We start from the raw sequence: 11,797 nt of genomic DNA on the forward strand, positions 1-11,797 counted from the left end.
TTCCCTCAGAAACGATATGCAATTTATGTTTGAATGCTGACACCATAGCTGAGTCTGCGAACATAACAGTTTATAGCTTCCTTCGTCGATTCGCTGTTATTTTCTATACAATGCCCCCTCAGATTCAGTATATATATTTTTCTACCTCAAATTGACGTCATTTGTAAGTATTTGTTACTTACATATGTCTGGCCTCAAATGGAGTTCAAGCTTCAACTAACGTGATACAATTTTCTGGGCAGTGATTTAAGTACTACGAAATTTTAGCTTCCTGGTGAAACATACGGTTTTAAACTGCAACAAAATAGAAGCCCTCTAGCCCTAGTTGATTGTTGTACCTACATCTGAGTATTTTATTGGTTGATTGATGCCTTTCCTCGTTTGATTTCTAAGGGTAAGTGCATTCCAAGATATCGAGATTGTTCGTTCCGCACAGAATTGAGCAAGACAAAAAAAGTATCTTGAAGTTGAAAATTATTAATCGATCAAAGGAAACAACAAATGGTCAATGTCGTTTCCCAAAAAAATATTTTTGAGAAACGAAATTGGCACTGGGTACGCCGAACATTTTGAAAGCTCCTGTAATAAGCTCATCGATGAGATGCAAATTTGTGCTTAATATTTCAACGTCTATGGAAGCAGTCGATCAGAAAAGGAAGGGAAATTAGCATTTTTTTCTTCATCGCGGAATATTTTCAGAAATTTTCAAGAAGCAAGATGTTTAAGATTCAGGTTTTTCTTCAAATTTTTTTTTGTCGTAATTTTCAAGGAGAGTCAACGCATTATTCTTCAATATTACTACAACATCTTCGCACCTTCCAACTTCCCTGCAATCAACGGTGACCTTTCGGCCAAGTTTTCAGAAATTGCGGAAAACAAAGATTTTCGAAACTCGAATCTTTCTTCTCTTTTCAGGTCTAATTTTCAAGAAAAATGCCATGACAAATCTACAATTTTCTAGAAGGATCTTGGAAAATTCACTGGTATTTCGTCATCCTGAAAACTTTAAAAATTAACATCAGGTGTAACGTTTCCATTAGAGATGAGCATTATGGCCCGATAATTATCTCGTTCCAAATTCCATGAGTACACTTACTCTTTCGGAATATTTCCATCCTTTACTAAACAACTCCATATTTATTTATTTTTGGAAACTATTACTCCATGACGTCATTCGACATAACATTACCCGGTTCTTATGAGGGATGTTCCGCAAATATAGGAATGAACCGTTTTAAAAGTGAATTCTCGGAAAATAATTTTAATATTTATCCTCAACCCGCAAGAAGATTCGAGGAAACTCATTTTTTTTAACTAAATAGGTTCCTATAAGTCAAACGATAACATCACGGAAATACAGAAACAATTAAGCATCTGAATCTTCCCTCGTATATGTCTGCGCTTGCGCTAGTGTTTCATGTTTGCAATTATGTGGTTTTAGCCACAATGGTGGTGCTATAAGTGATTCGCTGGTGTTTTGAGCATTAAATTATTTAACGAATGTTCTAATTGTATCCTTGATAAAGTTACTGAGTCATGATCAAAGCACTGGCTACTTTATCTGAATGATATTCCTACGATAACAATAACGAACAATCTCCATACACCGAATTCACGCCCTTGCCCAATTATTGCACATAAATAATATTAAATAATTGCCTGAAGAATATTGTCTATAAAAAAGATTTATACATTATACATAACATAAAGCTAGATATGAATATTATTAAAAAAAATCTCCGATATACATTATTAACGCAATAAGAACCTTACTCTATTCTAGTCTATGCAATCATTATGTTACTGTTACTCTTGTTTGTTTCATTACGTTATAATATTATTTACATAGCTGCGATCTTGTATAAAAGTTCTCTTGAAGTAGATAAAAACAAAAAAATATTTGTTTAGTAATGGTTTTCCAATATAAATGGGAAATCCCTGAGTAACGTATGAAAAGTATAGGTATTTTTACCTTAAAAAGCAATAAATAGCTGATACTCGTGCAGTTTACTGAGTATTCTCTAAGCGTGTTTTAAGAATTTTACATACTACATACAAGTTGAATCTGTGATGATTATGATTGTTCGGATTTATTTGCCAATTGCTCTTGTGGAATATGTACAGTTGTCTAAAAATCGTTTTTAATCCTATACCCGTCCGTGTATGGCAATATTTCAGTTTTGCATCAAATGGCACTCTCTTAGTCCTGTTTTTCTCGATAAAAAATGGAACTGTTTCAGTTACGTGCCTTAATTTGACTGAATTGTTAACGTATTGTAGAGGGATTTTGAAATCAATCATAGATAGGAACGAATTTTTTAATGAGTGATTTTCGAGGGCTTAAAAATACTAAATTTAATTATCGGTGTGTATAGCCAAATAATTGCTTCGGGATCTGTTTCAGTGCAACTCTAGCTGTACATATATAATATTTGCCCCAATACCTCAGTTTCAGCCGTGGCACATTCTGCTTTTAAGTTTTAAATGTAAAAAGTGATTTTTGGGAAGTTTCAGTTATGCAGGCTTTAAAAAGGGGACGTGGGGAGAGGGTCTTAAAAGCGAACGAGAAAATTTGACCCAATTGAAGTTAATCTCGAAAATAATAATTTTCTTAAATGTTTTCCGGGTCTTGAAGCCGTGTTCATTTTTCAGACGGGCCACGTGTTTCTCGACGACGATTCGGGCTGCGGGATTGTCCTTCAAATTTATTGTTACACCGTGAATAAGGCAGATGTGGCCTTAGTCATCAGTTCAACGGAAACGGATAATATATTTTTATAATTTGCTCATGTGCTGTGTGCTTTTGCTACTAGCAGAACTAGTTGATTTTTGTCTAAAATTTCGTAAAATGGTCTTTTAAGGTCAACCCCTCGTTATAATATAATAAATATTTACAAAACTAGCCCTGCGAGGGATTTTCTATTTTACTTCTTAATATAGTTTTTTTGTTTTTTTTTTTTCAATTTTTTCCTGCCTATACAGTGTCCCATTTTCGCTTGTGGGCACTTCCACCGTCATCTCACTAAATTTTGGGTTGAATTTGCAATGCGCAATCCAAGAACTGCAGTTTACTTTCGATTCATAAACTTGTTTAATTCATTTTTGGCGATAATCCGAGTCAAACCACTCTATATATTTTATTGAAAACATGTCTCGACTCTTTCTTTCCTCTTCAGAGACCCTCTCACCTTCCTGTGCCCCTCATGCATATCGTGCAATATCTTCAGCCTTAATAACTACTTATTTTGTATATAAAATCATTATTGAGCCCAGATTTTTATTTATTTAGATCCGCTTTCAGCCTTGATGTTTAATTTTTGTTGTCCTTATTGTATATTATAAATACTATACAGCGCTGTTGTCTAATCATACATAATTATTGTACATAATTTTACTGAAGAAGGATTTTATATACGTGGGATTTGTTAATATGGTATAGTGAATTATTATCCAACGATTTATGAAAAGTGAGTTTTCAGCGTCCTGGTAATTAGTATTTGAGACGTCGATTAACGGCCAGAGGGGTTTTAATGTATAAAAACAAGTCAATTTAGAGTAACAATTAATTATTATATTACGTATTTTTATCGACGAATATATATTTTAATGCAATTTTATAAGTTAACTTTTAACTAAATGTAGGCTATACGAAAGTATTGGCGAATTTCGGATACGGCAAATAGACCCCTTGAAAAGGAATGTGATATTTTAGGAAGCGTTGGTGCTATAAGCAACCTATTTTGTGCAATATTTAAGACGGTTTCATTTGCCTTATGGGTAGTTTTTCTTGTGTTTGAACGCCTGTTCAGGCGGTCACCAAAGAGGAGCTTTTGTAGAGGGTGAACTGGACAGGCTCAAGGAGGTTGTAGGCAGTTTTGCTCACCACCTCCTTAGTTTCACTATATAGACGCTCTTGTAATGAGTTTGCATGTTATGTGAAGTAAAAAGGGTTGCATATACATAATAATTTTTTTGATATTGCAAGAATTTATAGTACATTTTATACAGCTGTTTATTCTAAAGTTCATATTAACTACCCACTGCGACTTTGGGTGTTAAGATCTACTTTTTTGCAAAATTTTATCTTTTCACAAATAGTCCTTTGGAGTAGGTAATTAAAGGAGGTTGCAATGCCGAAACTGCAGAACAAAGTCTTGCCCTGAAACAAAATGTATTGTCATCTTCGCATGCCTTTGATTCTCATATGGCACACATGCGACAGTAATCATTATCTTACGTTTGTGCCAACTATTCTATTTATGAATTAATATTTTACGAATAATGCTCATGCTCCTTGGAGGTTTCTAAGAAGTTATTTGTACGTCAATTTGCTTAGCAAAACTACTGCCTCTCGAGATCGTTGTGAAATCTCAAAAGAAAGAAAATGGGTACACGAATGTAATTCCGTGACTTTTTTAGCGAACTAAATACGGGTAGAACTCAAATATATTCAGACGTGTGTCGTAGCCCTTTTGCTAGGCAAACTAACCTCGTCATACTCTCATTTTGAATGCTTCTAACACAAACTCTAATTTTTTAAATTTAACCTTAAGAAATATAATTACTCCTTGTTACTTAAACTGAGTTAAGTTTATAATTAGTGTTTGATTTTATAATACTGAATCATTATAATATAAGATAACGAACTATTGAATTCTTTTGAAGCATTTATGTATTTTATTATTTTTTATTAAAAATGGTGTGTTTCAAGGTACTCGTTTTTTTCCTTTGAAGCTAGGCAACCAGGAATTTGTACGTCCATGGCCCGAAACGTGGAAAATGCGGAAAACTGCCATAACACGTCCCCGCCACTGTTACTATTTCTCAGGTCGCTCAAACATTGATCTTAGATCGAGCGAGATCACCATTTCCCTCCGTTATTAGTTTTCCATTTTCCGAAGTTATTTCAGCCCCATACTCCGATGTTAAACATGCCTGCAGTGATTTACATAAAAGACTGGAAAGTTAAGTGTAAGTCTCTAAAAACTCCTTGTTCTAAGTCAACCCCACAGGTATGTATTATTCGGTCACTCCTGAGTTAAGCCTCATCTCCCCGACTAACATTACGTGAAGATTAATTTCAAATGGACCGGTCCAGTCCAGAGGATAATGATAATAGCCCATCATTTTGTTCCAGACGTGAAGTGCTACAAAGTGTCCCAACTCTTCGAGAGGGTGGGCCAACTAGACGAGAGGCGGAGGTGCGTTTTATGCGGCAAAATCGTGAGTAACACACGAAACCATTACTACGTCCACTTCCCCGGACAATACACCTGTACGCATTGTCCTGCCGTATACACGAGAAGCGACACTCTTCTGCTGCACATGAGGACGAAACATCCTACGGTAGCTTAGCTACTGTGTTTCTAGGGTAAGGCGGGTTAGGAAGCGTGGGCGGCTTTAGGATTTAGTTAAAGATACAATTTCCTTATTAGAGATTATGAGCGCCGCTCTTGCTTTGCGTGAAAAATCCAGAATGGTGGTGGGTCTCAATTTGACCTAACGTTGTAGTAATTCATCTGAGTCTTTTTGGGGGATAAACCCATTTGTTTGCATTAATTCAGAGCCTTTTTGCTGCTCCCGAGGGTTTTTAGATCGTCATCGGCCAAGCACTTTGTTGGTGTCCAAATCAGTAGGGTGCTAATGGGTGCAAACATATGGATTTTAAAGTTACCACATAATTACGTTCAACGAAGTGCAATCATATTATTAATTCCTAGTCATGGTATTCATCCAAAGAACATACATAAGTTTTAACTTCCCAGTTGCCTCATTCTTATAAGGAAAACTTTCCTGATCTCTACTCGTGCCAGAAAATCTACCAGATGGGGCTGCTCGGGTTTTTTTGTTTTAGAAAATACTCGTCGTATTTTATTTAAAAACCACAGTTTATTTATCACAGAGAATTATCATAATGGAGGTAGGAGACGCGCGTCGAAAATACCAAATTATAGATTTTTAATAACAATTCTCTGTCAATTTCTACTAGGTGTACGTTTAGGTCATATTGGACGTCTTTGTTGGTTCAAATTTCCATTATAATTTCTAGTGTAAATAGTATTTTTAGAAGATCAATTGAAAAAGGGGCAATAACGTTTACAAGCCGAATTTACCTACTTGATGGAAAGAGAATAATGTTTTGGTAATTTATTTTGAATTATACCGAAATACCAACTTTGCTTCAAGATTCTAAAAAAATAACTGAACATATTTTTCGAGAATTGGAACTTTTTCGGTCGCTACTTTTAGCATGCACCTTGACAATGTCCGCTGCAGTTATGGTCGAAATTTAAGGGAAATATTTCTAATTATGCTTTGACCGAGGAGCCTTCCCTGTCTCAACTTTATTGAAGTAATTGCGGGTTTCGCCCCAGTTTGATACTACTTTTATTTCGAAACATATTTGCCATTAACATCGTGCCATCTAATTCCCAATTGTTCCTATATTATTTACTATGTTTTTTCCATTACCACTAACGCAATTGTAACAGATACCTGATTTTTTGCCAAAGAAATGTGTGAATATCAACAATTTATTGTAGGTATTTTTTAACTAGTCTTTGTAACATGTTGACCAAAATATTGCCAAATTTTGCGGATGAGTGTCTGTTGAGAAACTCGCCCTTTTACAGACCTATAATTAAGGCTGAAATATTATCCCTGTCCAATGATCTAGAAGAACTGGACATAGCAAACAATTTTTGAGGCCCCAAACGAGACACTAATCCATGGCGACAAAATCGCAGAAAGTGACGTCACAATCACCTCGCGTCTTATATTGCGCATATCTGACTAAAGGATGGCAGCCTCAAGAAATTGCGTCACTTTTAGTGTAATGCCGGAAATCGTTTGCTATATACATTTCTTCTAGGGCATAGTCCCTGACCCTTTTAAAGGCGTGTTCGGGACACGCAATAGTGCGCAGTCAAAGCGGCAATATTTCTTGACTATTGTCTTTTATTATGACGTGAGACAGTACCTTAGGCAGGCACCATCTAGTAGTGGTGTTGCCGCGGTCAGCGTACACTGCTTGCATGCTCGCATTTAATAGTGCATTCACCAAACTGTCAGAAAAATACTCATAATTCAGTAAATATCTGGAAATGTCTGTAATTTCTTCCTTTTTTCGGGAATTTCTAGACGGGATAATATTTGAAACTATGGTAGTTGCTCATTATTAGGCACAGATAAACAAAACCTATAGACTGCTACATCAGTTTTGCAACAAAACTGTAGGTAATAACCAAAAACGTGCCAAAAAATAGTAATATTTGTACTATATTTAATTATCATCGTTGTAAATATCCTATTTATTTAAATCGCTCCGTGAAAAACTTCCTAATGGGAATAATGTTTATTGGTAGATGGTAAAATATCTAATAATTATTATATGGTAAGATTACTTCATTGTAACGTTTTATTTTAAGCTAATGATTGTATTTTGGTATGGCAATGAACAGAACCTGTAACACTATTTTTGAAAATTCAGGGTACCTATTTCAAAAATTATTATGATATGTAATAGTCATTATTTTTTCCTGTATTTGTGTTCAAATAAACGTTCAATTAAAAAGAAACTTACGCTTTAGTTTATTACTACTAAATTCCTTTTATTTTATGTAAACCTCAATAACTTTAGAACTTGAAATGCCTTTCTCGCGTTGTTCCCGGGATAGGCAACCAATTATACACGTACGCGCAATCCTGGTTGCCTTTGCACAATAATCAATATTCTATTAGCCCAGGCGTCTATGGTAAGCACCATCATTTCAATTTCATTTTGCCTTGGAATTGTTAAAGATTTGCCATTTTTTTTTCTGTAATGTTTTAGCAAAACGTACGCCAACAGACTACCACTCAAATGGAAGTAATAACGGCGCATTATCCTACGTGGAAATGTTTGAAGCCTCTCCATCCAACGTACTTCTATGGCGATGTAAGGCTTGCAGCAAAGAGGTATCAAACAGGTAAGGAATAAATTTATCCCTACGTAATTTGCTACAAAAACATGGTTGGATTAGATGGCACCATTTTCATTCCCACACTCCTCAACGATCATTCTGCCCCTATTGCCCAGCTACGTACAGCAGAATTGACACTCTGAGAAGCCACGTCAGAGCCAAGCACACAATGCATTTCAGTAAACATGCGATTTAGCAATACGAGAAAGCTACCGCCTTCTACTGCAGAAGATATGGCATGCAAATACCATGTAATGGATACTTAAATTAATAATTTTTAACAAATTTGATTACCATAGAAGGAATTTGTCGCGGTATATTCAAACTATTAAAACATTACATTTTGAGTACCTAAAGTTTCTTGAATCGTACCTTGAATTACGTACATACCAAAAAATATATCTGTGATATTTTCTTTAGGTCCACTTTTCGTCTACAGGGTATTTGTAGTTAATTGAAGTTATCTAAAGTTTTCGGTGGAAAAAAACTTATTAAATATACTCGTTGTGTATGTAATTTAATCAAGAAATAATAAGTATTTAATGGTTAACGTAAAATATGTAAAATGTCCAACGATTATTCATGTGATTGATGTATATTATTACATTACAGTTATTATTGTTGCACTGATTACAATTGTTATGCTGCACTTAAGATTGGCTCCTTGAATTGAACCAATGCAAGGGTAATTTATTATTGATGGAATTACAACGAATCTAATTATTTGTAAAAAGTACTGAATTAGAGATACTTGTGAATTTAATTAATTTGCTTTATTTCTCCTTAATGTAGGTGCTCTCTATTTATCCAACTGAGCTACCTACAAACTCTTTACATTAATAAATTAATACCTGACCAAAAACATAAATTGCTCCTACGAAAACATGCTATTATGCAAGTTCTCAATATCGGCCTCCCTTTCCTTTGCCCTCTCTTTCTCCTTCCTCTCTTCTTCATAATCCTCATCATCAGTAGGGAGCTCATATCTGCATAGAGGACACGAATTGGTCTTAAGAAGGAAAAAAAAAGTTAAACTCTCTTATTAGATCACTCAAAATCAATTTCATTTTATGTAAAACTCAAACATGGAGATGATACCTTCCCGAGCCATGGCAAAATACATTCTGGATGAAAGGAATGTTTGCAAGGGAGTTTCTTTGCTGCTTCACCCTCTTCATACTCCTTCAGGCAAACCGGACACTGGACACCTGCATTGACGAAAAAGAAAATGACACTAAACCTTACAAAATACAAATTTGAACCTCTTAGCAGTCTTACCAGTTTCTCTTATGATATGGTTTTCCAAGGCTTCGACAGCTGCCTTGGAAGCTGCAGGAGGCAGCTTGTGCCCATTTAAAGCCCTTAACTCATCGAACATACGATAGTCCCTGAATAAAAGTAGTAAGTGTCGCAGATGATTGGGCTGCTGGTTTTCACCCAATTCCTGCCACCCCATTTCGGAAAAATAATCTGCCATTATAATGGTAGAACGAAGTGTTTAATGTTTTATTAATTAGGATACAATTATACAAATTCTAGTAAACTTAATGCAGAATGACTGGGAATTTTCAAAGGGAAAATTGATAAATCAGAAAAATTGTAAATAAACAATACTAATGTCAAAGCAAAAAAGTCGAAACTCGTGGTATCCTTTACTAAATTAAGGTAATAGACAAAGAGAGCACACAAGAGTTTGTGAAACTACTAATCCTCATCATATGGTAGAAAGTCTGGTTATGTTTTGTTTATTTATCAGTGTTTTAAGCTCTTTTAAAATTTGTATTGTAACATTTTAAATAACACAGATAATAACAAAGTTACTCATAAAAACAACAAAAAATGTTGGTAAATAAACTAAACTACGCTGCGAAAACTTTTGAAATAAAATTAAGATCAATCCTGCCCATCAATTTGAAACTCTTTTCAAGTGAAGTGAGTTCTCATCGAGAAAAACTTATGAAACGCGGTTTACCGAAGCAAAAGCCCATTGATGGTGTTAAGTCTATTGTTTTAGTGTCTTCTGGTAAAGGAGGTGTGGGCAAATCAACCATTGCAAGTAGTTATAGGCTAATTACCAGTGTAACTCTTACTCAATGAAGCAATGATTTCAGGCAATATTGCTGCTGGAATTAAATTTATTTATCCAGAGAAAAATGTAGGCTTGCTAGATGCAGATATTTTCGGTCCTACCATACCTTCAATGATGAATCTGAATGACAGGCCGTTCCTGACTGAGAAAAACCTTATGGAACCACTGGTTAACTATGGCATCAAATGGCACATAATTTTTTTTTTATCTCAGGTTGATATATTCCTTGTTTGAGGAATGTAACAATCTGAATCTGTATCTTAATTTAAACTGTGGGTGAAAAAGATAGGGCTTGGCCTATGTTCATAATTTAATAAGGCTATGAAAGAATGTTTCTTTTGGAGTTAGGTATGTGAGCCACTTGTCATTGAGGTGAAGAGCACTGGTATGTTGGTGTCAATAAGTTTCACAATTAAATGTAATGGTGAGTGCAGAGCTGTAATTTATTTAGCAAAACATTTAACAAACTCTTTTGTATTTGTAGAATAAATATCAGCATTTTACCTAGTAACACTATACAGAACATCAACCAAAAAGAGCAAACTGTTTGAAAATTCCTCATAACCTATTTTGCAGATCAAACAATGAAAATTTGACAAAACTAATATTTCATTCAAAATTACACAGTAATGGCTGTTGAATTTGGAATCAATAAATAACTAAACAAGGTTTTTTTGCAGTGTTAAAATATATCAAAGCAAAGTTTTGCAAATTACAGCTCTATGCTACTGATTTTGTATTCAAGGAGCTTTTTAGTTAGTTTATGTAGTTAACATCAGATAACAAATATTCAATCTTTATGCACAGGCAAAAAATAGAAAAATTCTGAAGATATCCCCAGCTATCAACTAAAAACAACAATGAGAAGATTTACAGTGGACATCAAATGTAGTGGAGTAAAATTTAACATTTTTGCAGTGCATTTTTTTGCCCCACATAGCATTAAAAAAGTTGGTTTAATTAAAGATTCGCCTGCACGCCTAATTCCAGAGAACACGGTCTTACAAATCCATTTTAGATTATTAATTTGGAATAATGTCTTATCGTTTTTTTGTTGGCAATTTATTAAACCAAGTTTAAATACAGTAACAACAAGACTTATACGGTTTTTAGCATGTCATTTGGGTTCCTCATTGAGGAAGGTTCTCCAGTAATTTGGAGAGGTCTAATGGTCATGCAGGCTTTGGAAAAACTAATGAGGCAAGTCGATTGGGGAGAAATCGATTACTTAATAATTGACACACCTCCAGGAACTGGAGATACACATCTGAGTTTAGTACAAAACCTACCAATAAATGGTAAAATAAGCGCCTAAAATTTTACAATTCATTAAAATAATTGTGTCATAGGAGTAGTTTTGGTAACCATTCCTCAATCGGCAGCGCTTGAGGTCACAAAAAGGGGAGCTCTTATGTATAAGAAATTAAGTATTCCCATAATAGGATTAGTTGAAAATATGAATATAGTAAAGTGCCCTTCATGCTCAAAGGATATTTCAGTTTTTGGAGAGGGAACTCAGACACTGGCAGATGAGTTAAATATTGAAATTTTAGAGAAACTCCCTTTGGAACCAAGTATATCAGCAGCAGGGAATAGAGGAGTTCCTATTGTATTAGATTCAAATAACGACCAGGCAGTGTCTTTTAAAAATTTAGCCAAAAAAGTTGTGAATTTTCTTAGTTTAAGTGAAAGTGAGAATATAGGCTGAAAAAATAATTGGTATTTTTTTGAATAAAATAAAGGAATC

The 11,797-nt window shown here is 34.7% G+C and overlaps 2 protein-coding genes across 2 annotated transcripts; one reads left to right on the forward strand and one right to left on the reverse strand.

Annotated features, from left to right (window-relative positions):
- Positions 1-8,459: 8,459 nt before the first annotated feature.
- On the reverse strand, positions 8,460-9,572 carry LOC136343630 (E3 ubiquitin-protein ligase RNF181-like). Its single transcript, XM_066290482.1, has 3 exons — positions 9,240-9,572; positions 9,060-9,169; positions 8,460-8,970 (listed from the first exon to the last, which is right to left on the reverse strand). Exons 1-3 carry the CDS (start codon positions 9,436-9,438, stop codon positions 8,836-8,838), a joined length of 444 nt encoding a protein of 147 aa, XP_066146579.1. The 5' UTR covers positions 9,439-9,572; the 3' UTR covers positions 8,460-8,835.
- A 101-nt stretch (positions 9,573-9,673) lies between these two features.
- On the forward strand, positions 9,674-11,766 carry Nubpl (NUBP iron-sulfur cluster assembly factor, mitochondrial). The gene is made up of 4 exons (XM_066290479.1): positions 9,674-10,017; positions 10,073-10,238; positions 11,164-11,348; positions 11,400-11,766. The coding sequence occupies exons 1-4, from the start codon at positions 9,801-9,803 to the stop codon at positions 11,756-11,758; spliced, it is 927 nt and encodes a 308-aa protein (XP_066146576.1). The 5' UTR covers positions 9,674-9,800; the 3' UTR covers positions 11,759-11,766.
- Positions 11,767-11,797: the final 31 nt, after the last annotated feature.

This window comes from Euwallacea fornicatus, chromosome 15, assembly GCF_040115645.1.
Source record: "Euwallacea fornicatus isolate EFF26 chromosome 15, ASM4011564v1, whole genome shotgun sequence".
NCBI lineage: Eukaryota > Metazoa > Arthropoda > Insecta > Coleoptera > Curculionidae > Euwallacea > Euwallacea fornicatus.